This window comes from Caretta caretta, chromosome 5, assembly GCF_965140235.1.
Source record: "Caretta caretta isolate rCarCar2 chromosome 5, rCarCar1.hap1, whole genome shotgun sequence".
Classification (NCBI taxonomy): Eukaryota; Metazoa; Chordata; order Testudines; family Cheloniidae; genus Caretta; species Caretta caretta.
The window spans coordinates 40,311,492-40,337,152 of NC_134210.1; the positions used below are offsets into that span (position 1 = coordinate 40,311,492).

The 25,661-nt window shown below is 45.8% G+C and overlaps 1 protein-coding gene across 7 annotated transcripts in view; it reads left to right on the plus strand.

The window, feature by feature from the left end:
- The window catches only part of IPO11 (importin 11), a 297,412-nt gene that overhangs the window by 73,678 nt on the left and 198,073 nt on the right, over positions 1 to 25,661 (plus strand). For all 7 annotated transcript variants that reach the window (XM_048851650.2, XM_048851646.2, XM_048851648.2 and 4 more), the window contains 2 exons: positions 7,601 to 7,648; positions 8,304 to 8,409. In XM_048851650.2, coding sequence (XP_048707607.1) covers positions 7,601 to 7,648; positions 8,304 to 8,409 — 154 coding nt within the window. The remainder of the gene's footprint in view (positions 1 to 7,600; positions 7,649 to 8,303; positions 8,410 to 25,661) is intronic.

Consider the following 25,661-nt stretch of genomic DNA (forward strand, 5'->3'; position numbering starts at 1 on the left):
CAGCTCTCTCGTCAGACTAGCAGTGATCCATAGACCACAGTTTAAGAGTCTGTAGACCTGTCTACCCTGTAGACCCAAGCAATCAGTTGTCTTTGTGTGATCAGGAGTCAAGACATTTTAATGGATGATTGCAGAAGTTGGGCCTTATTGCTAGCTCTATCTTCTTCATTCCTAGCCAAACACAGATTTTGAGAGATGAACCGTAAAACCCGAGAATCAATTTTCACAACCCAATTACTTTCCATTTCCCACTTCTTGGGGAATTAACACATCTTTCTTTCTCCTTGGCTTGTTATTTCATTATGTTGGATTGATAGGTTTTGAAGATTGTGAAAGGGCTGCACTCTCTTTACTACAGATAGGTTAATTCAGTTTCTACTGACATAGTTTTGTTCTTAGACCTAGCGACAATGCCTATTCTGAGATTTCCTGGAAATTGATCTTTTTTGCCATAGAAAACAACAATAAATGTCACTAGTTCTGCTTCCGAGCAGGAAGTTGTCAAAGAGTATCAATGGACGCTTTCCCGAAAGACTAGAGTTTAATAGTGAGGGGATGTCCTTCAGCATTTTCCCTGTTTTTTTCCAATCCCCAAAGTTTTTCACAAAGGAGTGCCAGAGAATACCATATGATCTCATTAACCTCAGAAGGTGGACATCAGAGCTATTAGAGGGAGCTGCCTCTATTTCTTCCCCATCAGTCTCAACTTGCAACCTGGATCAGTGTCCAGAACTATGTTATGGATTTTTAGGATATATTTTTAATATGTACCTAGAGTAATGGATATTGAATTCTAAATAAATAGAAATAACGAAATACTTCTTACCCGAGGTATAGATTTTACATACAGACACAACTTCTGTGCACAGACCTTGGATATTTAAGATCTTACATTGTTTGAATGCTCTGGTACTGTAGGAATTACAGGTTTCTAGCACGGAGGTGACAAAATTAGACTCCCTAAGGTAAAAATCTGGAAATGTTCGTCACTCTTCTGCCAAAAGCTTTTTTGGGTTCCCAAGGTAGGGCCTCCACATTATTAGCTGTAAATACACCTGAAATTTTTGAGGTCTCAAGTATTGTCAGCATGGGAATTACCATTGCCAAAATTGTTTAAGGCATAAAAAAGTCAAAATTAAATGTTTAACTTGTTAGAACTTTATTACATTTAATTATATAACAAACAGTTCTTCGAGTGATTGCTCGTGTATTCCACAATAGGTGCGCATGCTCGCCACGTGCACAGGTGCTGGAAGTTTTTCCCCTAGCACTTACCCATGGGGGGAAGTGCCCCCCGCGGTCCCTGGAGTGGCGCCTGCCTGGTGTGGTATAAGGGCAGCTGCATGCTTTCCCCACCCTCAGTTCCTTCTTGCCGCCAGTGAAGGTGCATCCGAACTGCTCTGCTCCAGCTTTGCTGTAGCTCATCCCCAGAATTGTTCATTCATTCAGTGTTAGTCCCTGTAGTTCGTTAGTTGTTTAGTTAGTTTAGTCAGTGAGCCCGGGCTGGGGCATGCCCCACGCCCCGGGGTTTAAGTTGTGAGGCTCTTATAGGCATTCTATGCCAAGAAGTGACCCGAATGCAGACTGTTTGCTCTGTTTGGGAGAAACCCATATCAGCGAAAGGTGCAAGATTTGCAAGTCGTTTAAGCCTCGGACCAAAAGAGAAAGGGACATTAGGATCCGGGCCATCCTGATGGAATCGGTGCTGACCCCGGCTCCAGCACACCACTCAGAACCGGTACCCAGCACCACGGTGTCGGTATGTGGCGACCCTCCAGTGCCATTGACCAGTTGGCACTGCTCCCCCTCCGCGGGGCACGCCAAGAGGGCCAGGAAGACTCCCTCTTCACAGCGGCACCGAGGGAAGTCTGGGACAGAGGCTAGTCCTCGATCCCAGCTGGGCCCCAGGTCTCCGACTCATGTTGAGTGGAGTAGCCTGGCCCCTTCAGAACAGGCCTCTCCGGATGCCATGCACGCCTGAAGCCCTCTAGGTGGCTCAGGACGTTATGTCCAGGTTGGTGCCCGGAGCACCGCCGATGTCAGCCCCATGCTCCAGAGGCAAGCCGCCTCTGGGATCTCTGCAGTCTCCTCCAGCCCGGTACCGGTCTCAGTCGAGGGAATGTTCCTGACTCCGTTCACCGCCCAGCAACCGCTCGGGGCAGAGTCCATGTGGATCACTCTCAACGCCGACCAGACTGTCTGGCTGGGTTCTGTCCGGCCGGGACTCTCAGCACCGCTCGTCCTCAAGGAGCAAATATTGACGGGACCGCAGCAGGCCTCACCAACAGTCCTCGTCTCGGAGAGGGCACTGCAGTTGGTCATGGCTTGGTTGTCGACGCTGTTCCCACTTGGACTCCCACTCCAAGTCTCCGCCAAGACATTGCAGCCCTGGGTGTCGATCGCCATCATCTCGCCGTCGCGGGTCCGCCCGTTGAGGCCTTTCGCGGAGCAGCTGTTACCGTCGGTACCGGTCCTCCACGTCAAGATCGCGGTCCCATGGCCTTTGTAGATCCCAGCACTGCCACTCCTTCCGGTCCAGTGAAAGCAGCAGATTTTATGCCAGCCCGGTCTCCAGTCGTAGCCATCCCTCGATGGGCCAGGCCAGCCAACCCAAACAGCTGGTGCAACAGCAGGTGCAGGGGCACCGAGCATCGTGAGCGGCCCAGTGGTACCAGTGGGCACCGTGGTCTCCAGTGCAGCCCTGGCTGGTGGGACCCTGCTCAGTGGCTGGAGCTTCAGAGACACAGTCGGCTTTTTTTTTTTTTTTTTTAAGACTCCCAAGAAAGGAGTCGGTGGGACATAGGTCCTCGGCACCGTGCCTGGATTCTGACCAGGTGGTGGACCCTCTGATGCCGGATGACACCCAGAGAACCGCATCAGCCTCCTTGCACCGCCCGGAGGAGGCAATTGCGGCCCCACCCCCCTTTGTCCCACAGGAGGACTTCAGGGCCCACCAAGAACTCTTAAAGAGGGTGGCAGCAAGCCTCCACCTCCAAGCAGAGGAGATGAAGGAGCCCTCAGACTCCCTGTTTAACGTGTTGTCCCTGTCAGCACTGGGTAGGGTGGCCTTGCCCCTCCATGAAGGGGTGGCTAAGATTTCAAATGCCCTGTGGCAAATTCCAGCCTCATTGGTCAGTCGAGTCAGTCAACCACAGGGAACGGCAGGGTCAGCCAGCTCCGACCCCAAAGAACAAAGACTCTCGGAAACTGGACTCTTTCAGAAGCAAAATGTATTAGTCTTCGAGCTTCCAGTTACAAGTGGCAAATCATCAGGCTTTCCTGAGCTGGTATGAATTCAATCTGTTGGGCTCCCTGCCCAAGTTTGAGGACTCACTCCAGGAGCGCGATAGGAAGGAGTTCAAAGCGCTAGTGGAGGAAGGGGCAGCGGCCACTAGGGAGTCCCTGCAGACAGCCTCGGATGCTGCGGACATGGCTCCTGCTCTCTGGGCTGTCCAGAAAGGCGCAGTCTTCCATGCAGGATCTCCCATTTGATGGGAAAGCTCTGTTTGCGGAGGAAACAGATACAAGACTGCATGGCATGAAAGACTCCTGCACGACCCTCCAGACTCTGGGCCTCTGTGTCCCGGCTCCGGCAAAACCTAAGTTCAAGCCACAGCAGACTCCCGCCCAGGCCGCCCTCCCAGAGTATGGGGCCGCCCATAAGAAGCAGCAGGACTATAAGAGATGCCTCAGAGGCAGTCTCGGCCTGCCCGCCAGCCTGGGTCCTCCAAGGGCAGGCAGGCGGGGAAAAGGCGTTTTTGACGGGACGCTTGGGGGCACCCCGCCAGTCCTCACCAGGGATCCAATAAAGCTACCCATCTCCCTTCTGGTTGTGTGCTTTCTTCCCAGAATGGTCATGGCTAACCTTGGACCGATGGGTCCTCAACACCATCTCCCGGGGTTACATCCTCCAGTTTACTTCCTCCCGCCCAACAACGCCCCTGCCCCCATCCCTCTTGGGGGACCCCTCGCACGAAGCTCTGCTTGAGCAGGAAGTGGGGTGGCTCCTAGGACTAGGAGTGATAAAGGTGGTGCCCGAGGAGTTCATGGCAAGGGGTATTACTCCCGTTATTTCCTTATTCCAAACGCCAAAGGGGGGTTCAGGCCCATCCTGGACCTGCGAGATCTGAACCAGTACATGGTGAAACTCAAATTCCGCATGGTCTCCCTGGCCTCCATCATCCCCTCCCTGTATCCGGAGGACTGGTACGCTGCCCTTGATCTACAGGACGCATACTTCCACATCCACATATTCGAGGGGCACAGGTGCTTCCTCCGTTCTGTGGTGGGACAGAATCATTACCAATTCACGGTCCTCTTGTTTGGTCTGTCCACTGTTCCCAGGGTGTTTACAAAATGCATGTCGGTGGTAGCGGCCTACCTCAAACTGCAGGGGGTCCAGATATTTTCCTATCTGGACGATTGGCTTGTCAAGGGCACCTCCCGGTCACAGGTGAGGGATCACGTGGTGCTCCTCCTGTCCACATGCACCGCCTTAGGCCTGTTGGTAAACAACACCAAGTCCACGTTAGTAACAGTCCAGCGCATAGAGTTTATCGGGGCGCTCCTGGATGCAGTGTTGGCCAGGGCCTCTCTCCTGCCAGACAGATTCGAGACCCTGAAAGGTCTCATCGACTCAGTCACAAGGTTCACGGTGACAACAGCCAGGATTTTCCTGCAACTCTTGAGACGCAAGTTGGCGTGCACGTACGTGGTCCGTCACACCAGACTCAGGATGGCCTCCAGCTCTGGTTGGCCTCGAAGTTCTCCCAGGCCACAGACAGGATGGACAAGGTTCTCACCGTGCCAGACTCTGTGATCACCTCCCTACAGTGGTGGTCTGCCCCAAACAACATGCTCCAAGGGTCCTGTTCAGGGACAGGGCCCCGTCGTTGGAGCTGTTGTCCGATGTGTCGGACTTGGGTTGGGGGGCGCATGTTGGGAGCTTTCAGACCCAGGGCCTGTGGTTGGCTCAAGACCTGACCCTACATAAAAATGTCAAGGAGCTCAGGGCGGTGCGGCTGGCGTGCATGGCCTTCTGCTCGCACTTGGAGGGCAAGATAGTAAGGATCCTCACGGACAACATGGCCTCGATGTTCTATATCAACAGGCAAGGTGGAGCCCAATCCTCTGCTTTCTGCCACGAAGCCCTCAGGCTGTGGGACTTCTGTATAGCCCACGACATCCACCTGAAGGCCTTCCACCTACCAGGCGGATCGCTTGAGCAGGGAAGGGAGGGCGGATCGCTTGAGCAGGGACTTTTCCTCGCAACACGAGTGGTCCCTCCACCCGGAAGTGGACCACCAGCTCTTCCGAAGATGGGGAACTCCCCAGATGGACCTATTTGCAACTCGGAAGAACTGGCAGTGCCCCCCAGTTCTGCTCCAGGGGGGACCTGGGGAGGTGTGCTATCTCCGATGCCTTTCTCCTGTCCTGGTCAGGTCGACTTCTCTACGCCTTTCCCCCGTTCCCTCTAATCAGTAGGGTCCTGGAGAAGATAAAGATGGACAAGGCCCAGGTCCTCCTGATTGCCCCGGCGTGGCCCAGGCAGCATTCCCCCATGGCCGTTGCTGCTCCGCCCGGATCTTCTCTCTCAAGACCAGGGCCGCCTCCTCCATCCCAACCTAGCGGCGCTTCACCTCGTGGCGTGGCTGCTCAGTGGTTAGGCGGAGAGGAAAGCACGTGCTCAGAACAGGTTCAGCATGTCCTCCTCGAAAGTAGACGGCCCTCCACTAGCTGTGCTTATTTGGCGAAGTGGTCCTGTTTCTCTAGGTGGGCAGTGGACCAGGGTCTCTCTCTGGTGGCCACCCCAGTCCACCTTATCCTTGATTATCTCCTCCACCTGAGGGCCCAGGGCCAGGCGCCCTCATCAATCAAGGTGCACCTGGCAGCCATATCGGCCTTCCATCCATCGGTGCAAGGGCACATGGTATTTTCCCATGCTATGCCTGGCTGGTTCCTGAAGGGTGTGGACTGTCTTTTTCCGTATTCTAGACCTCCGGTCCCGCAGTGGGACCTAAACCTGGTGTTGGCTCGTCTCATGGGGCCCCCGTTTGAACCTCTGGCCACATGCTCCTGGTCTCACCTCTTGTGGAAGGTGACCTTCCTGGTTGCAATCACGTTGGCCAGGCGAGTCTCAGAGCCCTGACCTCCGAGCCGCCAAAAACAGTCTTTCATAAGGACAAGGTCCAGTTCCGCCCACACCCCGCGTTCCTCCCAAAGGTGGTCTCCGCCTACCACATGGATCAGGACATTTTTCTACCGGTCCTCTGCCCCAAGCCTCACTTGTCCAGTGAGGAGCGCCGTCTCCACATGCTCGATGTGCGGCGGGCTCTGGCTTTCTACCTCGAGCGGACCAAGCCTTTCAGAAAGTCCTCGCAACTGTTTGTGGGCTTGGCTGAGTGCACGAGAGGCCAGCCGATTTCCACTCAGCAGCTTTCCAATTGGATCACTTTGCGCATCCGCTCCTGCTATGAGCTGGCGGGTGTCCCCCCGCCACCCATCATGAGGGCACCCTCAACTCGGGTGCAGGCCTTGTTGCCTGCCTTCAGGGTCCACGTCCCAATCCAGGACATTTGTAGGGCCGCCACGTGGTCTTTGATTCACACGTTCACCTTGCACTGTGCAATTGTTTCCCAAAGCAGGGATGACGCCGGGTTCGGCAGGGCTGTCCTCCGTCCTGGGAACTTGTGAACTCCTACCCACCTCCAACAGATATAGCTTGGAATTACCTATTGTGGAATACACATGAGCAATCACTTGAAGAAAAAACAGTTACCTTTTCCATAACTGGTGTTCTTCGAGATGTGTTGCTCATGTCTATTCTACATCACACCCTCCTTCCCCTCTGTCTGAGTTGTCTGGCAAGAAGGAACTGAGGGTGTGGGGAGTGCTCAGCTCCCCTTATACTGCTCCATGGAAGCGCCACTCCAGGGTTACTGCTAGGAGAAAAACTTCCGGCACTGGTGCACGTGGCGAGCACATACAGCTATTGTGGAATAGACATGAGCAACAATCTCGAAGAACACCAATTACGGAAAAGGTAACTGTCTTTTTTTATGTAATGTGTAGAAGTAACCAGGTGGTCACATTTTCTGCAAATAGTCATTACTTGATGGCCATTCTTTACCAATTCCTATTTTTTTTCCAGAGGTTTTTTTTAATAAAATACTTACCTTTTGTGAGTACTCTAGCTGCATATTTTATGATAAATGTAATTAACTACAACTGCCAAGATGACAAAGTGTGGTACAATAATGATTTTAATTTCCTTTGCTTTCTTCAATGAACATATTGTAGATACTTTGCAATCACAAATTCAGTATTTCAGTAAGGCACAGAAATATTCTTGATATGCAGTATATTCTCTTAATCAGAATGGGTCCTCTCTTAGAGGTTTGAAAAAACCAAAAGCATCAGCATAACAATGCTGTACTTTTTTAAATACAGGGTGCATTACTTTTAGGTGTGTATTTATAAAGAGGCGTGTATATTTCGATTCTTTGCTATGTACTACTTCACTGAAATATCCATGGGTCTTACATTGTTTGTTTAGTTAATGCGTTTTTTGTATAATTGCATTTATTTTAATTTTTTGCAGGACCTACGAATGTGGAAGATACTAATGCTCTACTGATTAAAGATGCTGGTAAATTAAATTTCACTTTGCCTTTTAAGGAACAAAGCTGTTTACATATGTGCCTGAGTTCTATAAAGTGTCTGAGAAGAATTTGTGAGATGTAATTTTGACATTTTGAAAAACAGAATCAAAATTATTTTTTCATAGACCTGAGTTTGAGCAGTTCAAACAGCAGAAACTATAGGCAAGAATTTTAGAAATAGGGTATATAATAATATAGTACTTTACAGTACTTTTGCAAAAATTTAATCCTGCAGCATTTCTGTGAGGGAGATGTTCTTTCCATTTCACAAGCAAGAAAATTGAGAGCAGGACAGATGACTTGTCTAAGGCATCTGATGGAATCATTGGTAGAGTTAGGTTTAGAGCTGTGGAGTTCCTGACTCCTTTAACTGCTGTGAACACTACATGACACCCCTCTCAGGAGAACTGAATTTATTTGTAACTAAAGAGAACTCTGAGGGAAGTTTTGTAAGGTTTTGTCATTGTTTTACTCAAATACTCCTTTTTAAATTTCTTAATTTTCAGAATATAAGTGTTGGATAATATTCCTTACTGCACAAAAGTGATTTAAGCATAATTTTCAACATTTATTCAATTTTAGTTTTTAGAATTTTAACAAAGTTTGACTAGAGCAAAATCTAATTTCTCTGTTTTTCTCTAGTCTACAATGCAGTTGGGCTGGCAGCTTATGAGCTATTTGACAGTGTGGATTTTGATCAGTGGTTTAAAAATCAGCTATTAGCAGAGCTACAGGTCTCTCATAACAGGTAAGCACCCTAATCTTTCTTTGTATCTTGGCTGTTTACATAATTTGTTGATACAAGTTTGTTAAGATGTGGTATGAAGCAAGTGTAGCTCTGGTGAATATTCATTGTTTAAATATACCTGCTAAATGAGCAGAAAGGTATAAAATATTTACAGATGACTGATATGTACACGGAAGGGTGAGCTTCCTGAAGACCTTCACTTTTGATTTAATGCTTTTCAATGCATATGTGATGGCTACCTTTTATTTTTTTTGTAAAAATTAATGTACACCTTTCTTCCTTTATACATCTGAGTTTTATTAAATTTTCTCAGTACAGTAAATAACACCTTTAATCATTCAGCTCACTTTGAGAAAGTAGTTCTCGTCCCTGCATTTTTAAAGTAAAAACAGGACGGCCAGGGGCTCGCCAGAGTGCCCCCTTCCCTTGCAGGGCTCACCTGAACCGCCTTCCCCATGCCTCCCGGAGCTGGGGCTGACCCCTTCCCCTGTGCCGCCCAAGGTTGAGACTGACCCCCATCCTGAGCTCAGGGGCAGACCCCAACCCCTGAGCCCCATGCTGCCCGGGGCTGGGGCTGATCCCCCTGCCCAAGCCCTGTGCTGTTCGCAGCTGGGGCTAATCTGTTCGCAGCTGGGTGTCAAGTGGAGTGCCCCAGGGGTCGGTCCTGGGGCCGGTTTTGTTCAATATCTTCCTAAATGATCTGGAGGATGGTGTGGATTGCACTCTCAGCAAATTTGCGGATGATACTAAACTGGGAGGAGTGGTAGATACGCTGGAGGGCAGGGATAGGATACAGAGGGACCTAGACAAACTGGAGGATTGGGCCAAAAGAAATCTGATGAGGTTCAATAAGGATAAGTGCAGGGTCCTGCCCTTAGGACGGAAGAACCCAATGCACAGCTACAGACTAGGGACCGAATGGCTAGGCAGCAGTTCTGCGGAAAAGGACCTAGGGGTGACAGTGGACGAGAAGCTGGATATGAGTCAGCAGTGTGCCCTTGTTGCCAAGAAGGCCAATGGCATTTTGGGATGTATAAGTAGGGGCATAGCGAGCAGATCGAGGGACGTGATCGTCCCCCTCTATTCGACATTGGTGAGGCCTCATCTGGAGTACTGTGTCCAGTTTTGGGCCCCACACTACAAGAAGGATGTGGATAAATTGGAAAGAGTCCAGCGAAGGGCAACAAAAATGATTAGGGGTCTGGAATGCATGATTTATGAGGAGAGTCTGAGGGAACTGGGATTGTTTAGTCTGTAGAAGAGAAGAATGAGTGGGGATTTGATAGCTGCTTTCAACTACCTGAGAGGTGGTTCCAGAGAGGATGGTTCTAGACTATTCTCAGTGGTGGAAGAGGACAGGACAAGGAGTAATGGTCTCAAGTTGCAGTGGGGGAGGTTTAGGTTGGATATTAGGAAAAACTTTTTCACTAGGAGGGTGGTGAAACACTGGAATGAGTTACCTAGGGAGGTGGTGGAATCTCCTTCCTTAGAAGTTTTTAAGGTCAGGCTTGACAAAGCCCTGGCTGGGATGATTTAATTGGGGATGGGTCCTGCTTTTGAGCAAGGGGTTGGACTAGATGAGCTCCTGAGGTCCCTTCCAACCCTGATATTCTATGATTCCCCTCACCCGCCCCCCAAGCCCCGTGCTGCCCTCAGCGGGGGCTGACTCTCCCCCACACGAGCCCCGTGCCACCCAGGGCTGGGACTGGCCCCCATCCCAAACTCAGGGACTAACCACCCCCAAGCTCAGCACCTCCCCTGGCTGAGGCTGATTTCTCCCACACAACTCCCGTTCACTCAGCTGAAGGGAGCCCACCTAGCTCAGTAAAAGGAGGTGAGCCTGGTGAGCCCAGTACCAGAAACCACCCTTCCAGAAGCAGCAGCAAGACACCTTAATCACCCTCCTCCTGCACAAGTTATTGCATACTTCCTCCCACCCCGTCCTCCCCCAACTCCGAGTGACTGGCTGAACAAGAAGTGGACTTGTAGGCTCTGAAGTTTTACATTGTTTTATTGTTCAGTGCAATTACTCTTTTTTACATAATTCTACATTTGTAAATTCCTCTTTCCTGATAGAGATTGCACTACAGCGCTTCAATGAGATAAAGTGAAGTTCCTTTTTTACAAAAGGAGTACTTGTGGCACCTTAGAGACTAACAGATTTATTAGAGCATAAGCTTTCATGAGCTACAGCTCCCGATGCATCTGATGAAGTGAGCTGAAGCTCACGAAAGCTTATGCTCTATTAAATTTGTTAGTCTCTAAGGTGCCACAAGTCCTCCTTTTCTTTTTATGAATACAGACTAACACGACTGCTACTGAACCTTTCAAACTGATGACATACGGGGAGTGTATCTAGGACAGGTCAGCTGAAACACAAAGTCATACATAGTTTGGATGTATGGTCTGTGTAAATTGCAATTGTAAAAATTATATAGATTATTGCACTTACCTCTTAATTTTTCTTTGTTGCTGTTTCTCCAGCTGACTGTGAAGTATTTCAGGAAATGGGCTATATAAAAGATTATATTTTACAAATGTTTGAGTAAGAAATATAAAAAATTTTGAGACTTAAAATCCCTCTGTGGGCCAGTGCCTGATCCCTTGCTCAAGGGTTGTGTAAAAGAGCTTTGGGTGGGAAGCTATCTAAGTGTTTTGGAGAGAGTAGGGGGTCTGAATATTTATTTACCTGACAACTCAGAGGCAAGGCATGCTGCTTCTGTAGAGGCTAGCCACGGCTACTTCAGCTCATAGTCCATAGAACAGTGGTGGGCAACCTGCAGCCCGTGAGCCGCACACCTTTGTGCTTCTCTGAAGAAAGCCAGCATGAAAGAATAGAGGACTCCACAGAGCTTGTTTTGGGTGGGCTTTCCACAGCCTGGCTCTCAATCTTGGATGTGTTTTAAGCCTTACATTCCCAGTGTGATGTTAATTCAAGACAAATTTTGTCATAGCATTGGTTTGAAATCTTCAATTGGTAGAGATGATTGCACATTCAAATACACCACATATATTTCCTTTATTTTTACAAGTTTTTAATATTTTGTAGGAAAATAAAATGCAAAAAAGAATGTTAATGTAACAGGATGGATTGATTTAAATCAGACTGATTTAAATCACTGATATCAATAATGATCTAAATCAGCAAACAGGAAACCTTGATTTAAATTAATTTTTATCCTGTTTTGAATTTGTACTTTCTAGTTACGGTACATTTGCTAAAGAAAGATTGATTCTCATGGGATAGTACCAGAGGTGAAAGTAAGCTGGTATGGTCTGGTATGGCGTACTGGCGCCATGCCATGCCGGACCAGACCGGCTTCGCCAGGCTGGCGATTTAAACGGCCAAGGGCCCTGGGCCCTTTAAATAACCGCCGGAGCCCTGCCGCCGCTACCCTGGGGCTCAGGCAGCGGGGCTCAGGCGCTTTAAAGGGCTTGGGGCTCCCTGCAGCGGCAGGAGCCCTGGGCCCTTTAAAGCGCTGCTCAAGCCCTGCCACCGCTACCCTGGGGCTCCAGCAGCCGGGCTCGGGCAGCAATTTAAAGGACCCAGGGCTCCTGCTGCTGCGGAGAGCCCCGGCCCTTTAAAGCACCGCCTGAGCCCTGCCGCTGCTACCCCGGGGCTCTGGCAGCCGGACTGGGGCAGTAATTTAAAGGGCGCGGAGCTCTGCTGCGGTGGCTGGCGCCCCAGCTGGCGCCCCTTTAAATCTCCCCTGAGTCCCGGGGTTTCCAGCCGCCTCTGCAGCTGGGAGCTCCAGGGGTGATTTAAAGGCCCTGGGGCTCCCAACTGCAGCCGGAGCCCCGGGGCCTTTAAATCTTTAAAGGTCCAGCCTCTTCTGGTTGAGACCACACCTCTTCCGGTTGTGGCCACGCCCCCGCTCAGGACTCCTGCATACGGTTAAGTCCTTTTAAGTTACTTTCACCCCTGCATAGTACAAACATTAAAACATGTTGATTTGCAATTAAATAAACCCTTTACACTTAATTTGGTACGAATTTGCTAACCAGAGGGATATATTTAAGCTATTATATAGAATTTAAAATACTAAGAGAAAATTGTCAATTTCTATCTACCCTGTAATGCAGATTTAATGTTGAGTTTTTAATCATATCATGTAAGATAGAGTGGAGATGATGTAGGATTAATTTTGGCAGTCAGAGAACAAGCGTCTGAATAGTAGCTTGAACATTTTTTGGAATGTTTCTAGTAACATGATCTTTAGAAGTTCTCCAAAAGTTTTAAATTCCCAGGAAGTTGGCCTCTTGCTGCTGTTGCTGTCTGTCAGAAGGGAGTGTGTAATGGAGTAGGATTTATCCTGTTGCCAAATAAGCACGCACCTGCCTCCACGCTGAACACTGCTTTCTACACACCCACATCTGGACCCATGTCCATATAGAGACCATCACTCGATGAAGAAGGGGAGGTTCCTTAGTGTAACTAGATGTTCTTCGAGATGTGTGATCCTTATTTGGATTCTAATACCTGCCCTCCATCCCCTCCGCTGTGGACTCCATTACTTCCGGGTAAGAGAGATTCTGGAGTGGTATCAACTCGCATGCCCTCTTATAGCCTTGGACTCAGACACAAGGACGATGCATGTGTGCGTCAGTGGACACTAGTAAAAAACAGTTCCTGCTCCGGTTCATGGTGCACATGCGCACCCATGTCTGGAATCCTGATAGGGACCAAACATCTCGAAGAACTTCCAGTTACAGTAAGTAACCTCCCCTTATGTGCTGTTATCCTCTTACGCACTTTGCCAGAGCATTTTAAAAGAGAATCAGGTTTAGTCTCCTTCAGCTGTTCTTCATCCATGAGCTGATCTCATGGGCCATCTTGGTGGCGGTCATATGTAGTGAAGGATAAATACAGCTGTGTGTCATCTGCATATCACTGGCACTTGAGTCCACATCATCTGACCAGTTCACCTAGTGGTTGCATAAAGATGTTAAAAAGAACCAAAGGAAGAATTGATCTTTGTGGAATTCCACAGATGAAGGTATTGTGGTGGTAATGTAGTTTCCTGTCACTAGTCTTTGGGTGCATCCCTCTAGGAAGGACTCAGATCATTTTTGTGCATTATCCTGGACCCATGCAGTCTCTCTCAGGTGAGATGGCAGTCTCTCATGGTCAGCGGTGTTGATCACTGCAGAGGTCCAAGGTGATGTTGGTGATCAGAAGAAAGTATTTTAATGAATTTGCAGTCACGTTGCACTCTTCTTTGAGTGAAGGCTCACATCCGCAATTGGTCAGTTCAAACCATAGTCTAGGACAGTGGCTCTCAACCTTTCCAGACTGCTGTACCCCTTTTGGGAGTCTGATTTGTCTTGCATACTCGCAAGTTTCACCTCACTTAACAACTACTTGCTTACAAAATCAGACATAAAAATACAAAAGTGTCACAGCACACTATTACTGACAAATTGTTTACTTTCTCATTTTTACAATATAATTTTTAAATAAATCAATTAGAATATAAATATTGTACTTACATTTGTGTATATTATATAGAGTAGTATAAACAAGTCGTTGTCTGTATGAAATTTTAGTTTGTACTGACTTTGCTAGTGCTTTTTCTGTAGCCTGTTGTAAAACTAGAGAAATATCTTGATGAGTTGATGTACCCCCTGGAAGACATTTGCACATGTCGTCCCCCCAGGGGTGCACGTACCCCGGGTTGAGAACCACTGGTCTAGGAATACTCTTGGATTCCTCGCTGACAGTGAACTCTCACATCGCAATGGCCATGAGCAGCACTTTCTATTTTTTATCATCTTCGCTTGGCCAAGAGATTCCATCTCATCCTACCAGAGGAAGACCTAGCCTCAGTTATTCATGCCTTTGCCACCTCTTGCTGGACTACAGCAATACACTGTACTTGGACCTGTAACCTGCAGCACTTAGGATACTCCAATTACTACAAAATGCTGCAGAATGTCTCCTCAGCAACACAGGCTACTAGGAACACATCACATTTGTCCTCCACACTCTGCCCTGGCTTTCCATAGAACTTCAAATCAAGTTTAAGGTGTCTTGGTCCTTATCTTCAGAAAGATCCATGGCCTGGCCTAGGATACCTAAAAGGCTGTCAAAAGCTCTGGGACGAAGACAGTTTACAGTTAACAGCTTCACTCCTATGGCCAAATGTTATTCTCACCATAAGCGTAAACCTCCTCTCTATAGGAAACACAACGTTTCTCCTGGAGTGGTCTGAGGCTGTGGAATGAACTCCCTCAGGAAATATGGATTATTATAAACCATACTGCTTTCCAATCCAAATGCAAGGCACATTTCTTTGACCTTGCGTTTTCTGATATAAACACATAGCAACAGATATATTTATTTAAAAAATAATAATAAAAATCCCCCTACCAAAAGGACTTCTTTGCATATGCTTCTCCCTCTAGGGAGAAGATGTGATAACAAACATGTGACAGATGTTTAATGCTTAATGCACTACTTGAATGCACTCAGATACGATGATATTGGAATAAAAACCTATAAAGAACAAAATAGTCAAGAAGTGTTTGTGTTACATCAGAGATCTGAACAATTTGGTGAAGACTTGGGTCTTCAATATAATAGCTGTTGCTTTGATTACCAGGATCTCTATGGAGCTATTTGAGCTATTTACCTGAAGAAGAACTCTGTGTAAGCTTGAAAGCGTACCTCTCTGACCAAGAAATGTTGGTCCAACAAAAGATATTACCTCATCTACCTTGTCTCTAATATCCTGGGACTAATACAGCTATAACACTGCTGCATATATTAAAATACCTATGCTCTTGCCAGCTGACTGACCAACTAGTGGGTATATATTTTTAGATCTCTGCACTTTCCAAGTCAGAAATTACTGGAGCGGGGAAGTTCTTTGTTTTGCAAACAGGTGACCTACTCATGCCAATGACTTTAGAAGGGGAGTGCCCCATTCTGATTCACCAAAAAATTCCTGACAAAGATCCCTAAGGGGGAGGAACCAGCCTACCCACCAACTTCAAGAACTTGGAAGATGCAGAATCCTTTGCATCTACCTTCTGCCATGGCTGCTGGCTTCTGACCGTGTGATGTCACCGTTCCTCGTAAAGAGCCCCATGCTTTTTCCATCTTCCTGACTGGCCACTCATGAGAAGGAGTCCTGATTGGATATCTACAAACAGCCAACCTGTGGCCAGCCAGAATGTCCATTGCATTAACTTTAATCATCAGAGCCAAGAAAACCTCTAGCCAAACTTTTATTAATGAGAGTGCATTCAAGGGGTAACCACATAAAATTTACCAAGGATTCTTTTCCAATACACTACCCCCGAAGTAAGCAATTGAACTTGACTTTGAAACAAAATGTTGATTTAGGTAATTAAATTAACAAAATAAAATGAATACACACATTGAGTATGTAATTAAGTAAATACAATGAAAAGTGTATAAATGAGTAGTACGGGGCATTGATACTTAAAATCGACTGCTCATTACTTATGAAATTCTGAAAAATAAGACAATTGTAGCAAAAATTGATTAACTGGTAGAACAGAGAGACAAGGTGTGTGAGGTAATATCTTTTATTGGATTATCTTATTTTGGTGAAAGAGACAATCTTTTGAGCTGACATAGAATTCATCATGTCTGGGAAAGGTATTCAGAATGTCACAGCTAAATACAAGGTGAAACAGATAGTTTAGTACAAGTAGGTAATAAGTATTGTAAGAGACCATTCAAAATGAAGTGCCCATTTAACATCTCTATGGTCATGGAACAAAAAGGGGGGCCAGAGTCTTACAGATTATTGTAATAAGCAATAAATCCGTAGTCTTTATTAAGTCCATACTTTTTAGTGTCTAGCAAAGTTATGAATTTAAGCTCCCAGGCTCGTCTTTTGAAGGTGTTGTCCAAGTTTCCTTTGAAGACAAGGACTGATAGGTCAGCTATGGAGTGATCACTTTATGACAAGTATACACAATGGGTGATGTGGTGTTTTTTGTCTTTTATAATTTTTCTGAGAGAGTTCATTCAAGAGCATAGGGATTGTCTGGTTTCATCCACATAGTCATTACTGGAGCATTGAGTGTACTTTATGAGGTACACTGTGTGTTGTGATAGGCATGTATAGGACCCATGAAAGGTGTACTGTGGGGAGTTGTTGATTATAGTAGCAGTGGAGATACGTCTACAGGTTTTGCATTTATTGTTCTGGCAGGATCTGTTGCTGCTTTGAGTTAGTGTGTCCTGGCTTTTGGGGAGCTTGCTTCTGATGATGAGCTTGGTGAGGTTGGGGGGTTGTTTTCAGGCCAGAAGAGGGAAAGATTTATTTCAGGATGTGGTCCCCAATGAGTATGGACGGCAATTGTTTAATGATACCCCATATGGGTTCTAGTGTGGGGTGATAGGTGACAACTAAGGTTGTGCTGTTGGAGGGATTTTTCCCCCAATACTGAAGCAGTTTGTCTTGGAGTATTTGGGTGGTCCATTTCATGATGCAATTTACTTCTCTGGTGGTGTGTTCTTGCTTGGTGAAGGTGGCCTTAAGTGTGTTAAGGTGTATATCCTGTACTGTCTTCTCAGAGCATATTTTTGTGGTATCTGAGTGCCTGGTTGTAGATAACAGATTTCTTGGTGTGTTGGGGTGGTTATTGGATCTGATAAGGGAAGTGTGGAGATCTATGGGTTTCTGATATATAGTTATACATAGGGTTCCATTGTTGAAACTGATTGTGATGTCTGGGAAGTTGATGCTGATGTGGGAATATTCTAGAACTGGGGTTCTCAAACTGGGGGTCGGGACCCCTCAGGGGGTCACAAGGTTATTACATGGGGGGTCGTGAGCTGTCAGCCTCCACCCTAAACCCCGCTTTGCATCCAGCATTTATAATGGTTTTAATTTATAAGGGGGGTTGCACTCAGAGGCTTGCTATATGAAAGGGGTCACCAGTACAAAAGTTTGAGAACTATTGTTCTAGAGAGAGTTTGATGGATGGATAATGGAGGTTGAAGTTGGGGTGGAAATCTGTGAGGGAGTTTAGGGTGTCTATCCAGAGGATTAAAATAGCATCAATATATCTGAGGTATATATCACTGGTTTCATGGTGAATTTGTAGAAAGCATGTGGTTCATATGATAGAACTAGTAACATAGATGGGCAAAACTGCAAAAGCCATGAGACTCAACTCTCATGCTAAGTCAGTCAATTACTCCAGGGCACTAAACATATCAAAGGGTATTTGTCTCCTGTTGAGGGAGGTTAATGGTTAAGCATCAATATCAATTTAATAAACACGTAAATATAATATCAAATAACCAAGGTTAATTGAATGAAGGTAACTAGATTAAAACACTATTACTGAATTTAATGTAAAAAATCTCTTAAATTGAAGAGAAACTATTTTGACGAAACTAGATAGGCTGGATAGAACAATGTAATTGAAAGTAGTATCAACTTAAAAGCTAACAAAACCATTACTAGTTTTTATTTGTCTTAAAAATAGTATTCTAAGGGCTGAGCTTGATTCATAAGGCAAATTCAGTCATATAAGCACTACAGGTTGAAATTAAGCAATGTTTAGATACACATGCCCAGTTGAAGTGTTACTAGGACAACATGGAAAATCTAGGGTATAAGAATCACCCAATATAATCAACAGCGCAGAGCCAGTGGGGTTAGCTCTGGTTTGATGGAACTAATAGGCTAAAGTTTGGAAATGGTGGAAGATAGTAACAGAGGGCTTGTCTACCCTGCAATGTTGTTAACAAAACTTTTGTCTTTCATGGGTACTTAAAAAAGCCCCTCCCCCGCCCCCCCCGAAAGACAAAAGTTTTGCCAACGCAAGTGGCAGTGTGAACGTGTCTTTGTTGGCAAGAGTGTTCTCCTGCCAACAAAGCTAACGCCGCTCACGGGGCTGGCAGTATTTTGTCGGCAAAAGTACTGACAAAATACCGACAGAGTGTTTACAGACGCTAAAAGAAAAGGAGTACTAGTGGCACCTTAGAGACTAACCAATTTATTTGAGCATAAGCTTTCGTGAGCTACAGCTCACTTCATCGGATTACACATGCTGACTTTTAGCGACAAGGGCAGAGCAGAACATTGATTTAACAAAGCTACCAGGTCTCAGTAGTACTTAAAGTTAGGAAATAAGTTTAAACAAAACAAAAATTAACTATCAAACAATGAATGTTCACAGAGATCTACAGTGTATTGTACAGTTCCAGATACTTGAACATACATAACAAGACAGTTACGAGCTCGAGGTCCATTCTTTAAGCATCAGCAAAATAGCTTTGGTAAGCTAGTAATGTTAGATCAGCCTTAACATATAAAAATTCAAATATTATTTCCTCACAATTACTATGCGCTCTGGATGAAAAACAGACAATTGAATTTAGGCACAAGTACTTAGTTACAAGGCATTAGGTTTAAATCCTGTAAATCAGTCCAATTATGATTCATAGGAGACTACACCTCTATCCCGATATAACGTGGTCCTTGGGAGACAAAACATCTCACTGCGTTGTAGGTGAGACCGCATTCTATCGAACTTGCTTTGGCTCCCCCTGTTCCTTGTTCCCTGACTGTTCCGACTCCTATCCACACCCCCTGCCCCCTGACAGGCACTCACCGGCAGCGGCGGGAAGCAAAGCAATGCAGCCCCAGCCTGCTCCACTCCTCCACCTCCCAGCTGCGGTGCTCCACTTCCCATCGCCGGTGAGTGCGGGGAGGTTGGGGAAAGGACACCCTCTGCATTCACCAGCGGTGGGAGGCGGAGCAGCCCAGCCTGCTCTGCTTTCCTTGCCCTGGCCCCAGCCGTGTTGCTGGGGGGAGGAGGGGAGTTTGGGGAAAGGTCCCACACTCACCTGTGGTGGGAAGCAGAGTGCCGCGACTGGGAGCTGGCGGAGTGGAGCGGGCTGGGGTCGGGCTGCTCCGCTTCCCGGTGAGTACGGGGGGATCCCTTCCCCCAAGCTCCCTCCTCCGAGCGACACACCTGGGGCTGGGGCTGGGGCGAGGGAAGCAGAGTGGGCTGCTCCTGGCCCCCCACTAATCCCCTGGGCCACTCTGGGACTGCGGGACTCCCCAAAGTGCCCCCCCACAACTCCTGCGTGCCTCCCAGACCTTAGGGAGGGAGCCCCTGACCGTCCCTGAGACCCTCTGCCTCTTATCCGACCTCTTGGCCCCAGCCCGGCCCGGCACCCTTTACACGCTGCTCAGAGCAGCATGTCGGAGCTTTGCCGCTTTGAATGTGAACCAGCGTTATATTGGGGTAGAGGTGTATTTCAAATCTTAAGCCTACTTTAAGACTCTATTCCTTTCCTATTGGTAGTATAATCTTTCTTGGTAATTATGTGGAATTATAATATCTTGATAGTATCTGTGGAAGTGAATTTTATTAATCTGGAATTTCAATTCAAGGACCTAGAACAATTGTTTGGACTTCTGGTACAAGAATCTGAACTACAAGGTTCAGGATTCTAGAAAGGCAATATTTTCATTCTCCAAGGCCAAATTCTGACTTTTCAATCTTCCTATACATTAGAGCAAAGTGGGATTTATCTAATTTTTCCTTTTGTTGTCCAGAGAGTCTTCTGGCATGGGGATGATTTCTTCGATCTTCAGGAAAGCACTTTCTTTCTTAAGGCTACTTATATTTGAGACTTTAAACCTTGAAGGTTCTAAAGCCCAGTTTTTGTTCATAAAGGACTTTTAGTTAAAAGATACTCTCTTGGAAGAGTAAAATCACTGAACACTGAGAATTCTAGTAACTGGTGTTTGTTGGTCCATGCCTGCAACCTTTCTCTACTTGTGCTTCATGCTGAAGATATAAGGCAGTGGCTCTCAACCAGGAGTACATGTACCCCTGCGAGTATGCAGAGGTCTTCCAGGGGGTACATCAACACATCTAGATGTTGGTCTAGTTTTACAACAGGCTACTGAAAAAGCACTAGCAAAGTCAGTACAAACTAAAATTTCATACAGACAATGACTTGTTTATACTGTTCTATATACTGTACACTGAAATGTAAATACAATATTTATATTCCAATTGATTTATTTAATAATTATATGGTAAAAATGAGAATGTAAACAATTTGTCAGTAATAGTGTGCTGTGACACTTTTTTGTATTTTTATGTCTGATTTTGTAAGCAAGTAGTTGTGACGGGTTAGATCACAGAAACCCGCTTGGGAGCTGCCAACTGATGTGCCAAGACTACTTCTGCCCCTGCTTTCCTGCCCAATCAGCTTAGGACTTCAGAGCCCTGCCTGGTTTGAGCCAGACCTGCTAGCTTGCTGCACACCCAGACCCAGGTCTGAACCACGTCCCCTTACAGCTGCTGGTTTAACTGAAAGCAGCTTACAGAAGTGTGCCTGTCTTTAACACTCAGATGCCCAACTCCCAACGGGGTTCAAACCCCAAATAAATCCTTTTTACCCTGTATAAAGCTTATACAGGGTAAACTCATAAATTGTTCACTCTCTATAACACTGATAAAGAGATATGCGCAGCTGTTTGCCCTCCGAGTACATACTCTGGGTTAATTAATAAGTAAAAAGTGATTTTATTAAATACAAAAAGTAGGATTTAAGTCGTTCCAAGTAGTAACAGACAGAACAAAGTGAATTACCAAGCAAAATAAAATAAAACACGCAAGTCTATGTCTAATCAAACTGAATACAGATAAAATCCTCACCAGTTCCAGTAAGCTCTCTTTTACAGACTAGCCTCCTTCTAGTCTGGGTCCAGCAAGCACTCTCACCCCCTGTAGTTACTGTCCTTTGTTCCAGTTTCTTTCAGGTATCCTTGGGGGTGGAAAGGCTATCTCCTTAGCCAGCTGAAGACAAAATGGAGGGTTCTCCCACGGGTTTAAATAGACTCTCTCTCCGATGCAAAGTCCAGCTCCAAGATGGAGTTCTGGAGTCACCTGGGCAAGTCACATGTCCATGCATGACTCTCAGTTTTTACAGGCAGAAGCCATTGGCCACATGGTATCTTGAATGTCTCCAGGTAGACTTTTTATGTGGATTGGAGCATTCCAAGATGCATTGTTCCTTAAGTGCTTCTTGATTGGGCACTTAACTTCGTGAATTCCTTTTTCCAGGAACTGACCAAATGCTCTACTAAGGTTATTTAGAAATCAAGCCAGTACACGGCCAATATTAATAACTTCGAATACAAAAATGATACATGCATACAAATAGGATTAATAGATTCAGTAGGTCATAACCTTTACATAAAGAAAAGGAGTACTTGTGGCACAAGTACTCCTTTACATAAAGAAAAGGAGTACTTGTGGCACAAGTACTCCTTTTCTTTTTGCAAAGACAGACTAACACGGCTGTTACTCTGAAACCTTTACATAGATATGTTACATGGCATATGTAGCATAGAACATATTCCAGTTATGTCATATATATTCATAAGCATGTTTCCATAAAGCCTTATGGGGGGCACTGTAACAGTAGTTTGTAAGTGAGGTTTGGGGTACGCAAGACAAATCAGACTTCTGAAAGGGGCACAGTAATCTGGACAGGTTGAGAGCCACTGTTATAAGAAACCAGAATTTGCTGGCAAACAGCTTCAGCAGGCACTTTGCCACTGACCATGAGTGGGAGTTACACAGCTCAGTGGTGAACAGCATCTTCACTCAGTGGGGAACACTACCCGGGATCTGTTCTTCTTCTAGACAAACAGGAAGTATATTTTATACTGTTCCAGGAGAGCTCAGGGCCAGTTCTCCTGGGGGGCGATGCTTTCCTGCTCCCTTCGACAGACCACTTGAACGTTGTCTTTCCTTCTATCCCACTGCTTCCTCAAGTATTGTGGAAGATTTGACAGGACAGAGAACAAGTTTTCTCATCATTTCCAAATGGCCCAGGCAGATCTGATTCCCAGGTCTGCATAAGTCAGCTTGGCTACTCATCAGCATTCATCCCTTTCCACACCTCCTGACTCAAGAGAATGGCAATGTCAGACATCCTGTCCCGGAAGCTCTTCACAGTTTGGTATTTGGATGGGTGTCGGACCTATAACCTTCCTGTTCTGAAACTTAAGCTATACTTACTAATAGTAGATATTTGCAAAGCAGCAACGAGGAGTTCCATCCACACATTCACAAGACATGACACCTTGGTCCAAGCCTCCTGTCCTGACACATTTGTTGAAACCTCAGTAGTACAGACAGCCATATCACCTGCATCCTTACATCGTCCTCTTATATGAGTACTACTGGTCAGTCACCCACAGTGAAATATACTAAGTTCCAGACTTTGAAGAAGAAAAGGAAGTTACTTATGCTTTGTAATTGGAGCTCTTTGAGATGTATGGTCCCCATCTGTATTCCATTACCCACCCACCTGCAGGTGGATGCGAGGCTAGACGGCTCTGTGCACTGCCTCCTCCCACAGATGCGACCCCCACAGCTCCTATTGGTCACGGTCCTCAGCCAAGGGAGCTGCAGAGCCAACACTGGGGCGGGGACAGTATGCAGAACTGCCTAGCTGTGCCTCCTCCTAGGAGCACCAGGCACACGGAACCGCCCGAGGTGAGTGTCACCTGGATCCAGTACCCCACACCTCCTCCTGTGCCCCAAACCCCTGTCCCGAGCCCCTTCCCGCACCCAGACTTCCTCCCATAGCCTGCGCCACGCACCCCCTCCCACACTCCAAACCCCTCGTGGCTGTTCCTCTGTCTAGGAGCCGCAGGGACATGTCACTGCTTCCGGGATAGCCACGTGGAGCCAGGTAGGGAGCTTGCCAGCCCTGCGCCAACCAGACTATAAACCAGACTGGTTTATATGCTGGTTTATAGAGCTTTCTGGTTGGTAAAGTGCCAGATAACACAGCTTTTACTGTATTATGAATTCGGGACTATTGTGAGATGATAACTTCAATTAATGTATTCCTTTACACATTGTAAAGAGGTGCATTAATGGTCGTGTGGGACGATAGTATCTAGTTTGCTCGAAGATAAGAAATTTTTCCCAAAACAGCTTTGGAGGTGTTTATTTTAGAGAATCTCAGCTTTATGATCTCACTTGCTGGCTAAGCTTTAATTTTATAGCTTCTTTATGTGGATCTTGACTTTTTAACTAGGAGGAATTGCATGCACTGACACAGAGAAACCAAATTGCAGTATCATTTGTGTAGGTTTTTGTGTCGCTTGTAAGAAGATGAATTAAAACATCTGTTTGTGTATTAAGTATATTTTGAGGCTTTTTGGTGTATTACATCTTATTTTATAAGTGTTTTAGTTTAATACATGCTTATTGAAAGTGTTAAATTGAAATCTAAACAGAAAAAGATAGGAAGAAGGAACAGGTCACTCTTTTAGTGTCTGCAAAGGAATGTTAAGAGGCCTTAGTTTCTTCCCTTACATCCATACATTTTCACTTGAAGATATCAAATTAACCGTATGTACTTAAAAGGTCTGTTAGTTCAAGATACAGGAAAAGGATCATAAAACCATTTAAAGCAGCTCAGGATTCAACTGAATGTCACTTGGCTTAAAATCAGGCCTTTGTTAGATTTTGAGGCAAGAGTGCATGATTCAGATTGGGAGCTATTTCATGGTATCATTACCTTATAATTTTTAAGTAAAAGAATATCAAAATTACATATTCAGGGGCCAAAATCAGATCCTTTATGTGCCATATAGCCCTATGCTAGAGATGAGATGGGAGGAGATTGTCCCCTAGCTGCCTGTAATATGGGTAGCCTGCCTTAATTGGCACAAGAAATGTAGTTTCAAAAGTAGCTTCTATTTGGGAGTGGTTTGAACACCATAACCCAACCTACCCTCCTGCACACCAAATCAGCCATTTCACTGAAAAATAAATGTATCACTTGACATTGAGATTGATAATGTCTTATTGCTTTTAGCGCTCATGCTGAAAAAAGACTGCTGTCTTCTCAAATTATTAAATAAAGTTTATAAAGAATTGTTAGTGTATACCTGATATGGTTTAATCAACCTGTTAATTAGATTACTTTGGTTTGATAATATCCACTTTCTTAATTTTATTTGTTTACATGAATTATGGTCTGTTCATTTTCCTTAGTTACTTAGTTTAGCATATATATAATTGGAAATCTCTGTGGATGGAATGTCATGTCCCCCACTCAGAGACAGGGCTGATAACACTTGAGGCAGAGGAGATAGTGTTCTTTGATCCAGCTAGTGGTGTTCCATATAACTCCACCTGTTATGCTCACTGCACAAAAATGCTACATTATTTGTCAGTTAAGATTTCTTTATAGCATACCTAAGAAAACCTAAAAAGCAAAGCAAATAAAAGTTAATGCTTCTAACAGTATATCCTCCTAACTCTGCACGAGTAGGGATCCTAGCGTCTCAGCACTTTCTTCTTCAAACCTGAGAGTTGGTAGTGTCACACTGTGCCTTCTTCACAGTCCTATGTACAGAGTGGAGACCTGGTCTTACAACAGATAATCGGTAGCATCAGATGACTGCTCCAACCCTTGTTTAGATAGTATAGCCCCCAGTGCATGTAAGTATAATTAATGCTGATTGTAGAAGAGCTTCCCACACATGTAGTGCTGCGGTAAAGTAATTTTGCTGCCTCATTAGCAGGTCAAAATCTTCTAACAAGGTATTCCTTAGGCTTTCCTTCTGCTCACTGCCTTAGTAGTTGTAGGCTATGTCTATACTTAAAACGCTACAGTGGCACAGCTGCAGCTATGTCACTGTAGCATTTCAGTGTAGAGACCTATTACAGCGACGGGAAATAATCCGTGGCTTCTCTCCATCTAGTAATGTCTTCACCAGATTTTCACACCCCTGAGGCACGTAGCTATACTTATGTAACTTTTCAGTGTATACCAGCTCTGAGGGTAGACCATGAGTGCTGGCAGTGGGATCCATGTTTCAATGTTGCTGCAAGCTGCAGGTTCTGAGGCAAGCATCTCAGAGCTGTGACCTCTGTCAAGGGGTTTTCTTAAGGCAGAAGGCCCTGGAATCCTCTGATCAGGCCTTCAGGTGCTTCATCCTAACTTCCTATCTAGTGCCAATGAGCTCTCAAAATGGATTATACCTTTGGCTCTGACTGAATCAGGGAGATCAAGTGGACCCTCTGGTTACCCTGGTGGGCATTATAGAAATGCTGATCTCTTTCTAAAAGGGGGGAAGGAGGAATGGGGGGCCTACAAAGGGAGAGACTCCTGGGTTATAGTTAATCCTAGCAGACAACATGATAATAAAGGGGTAGTTTTATTTTTAAATATATTGACATTGATTTATTGTATGCAGAATAGA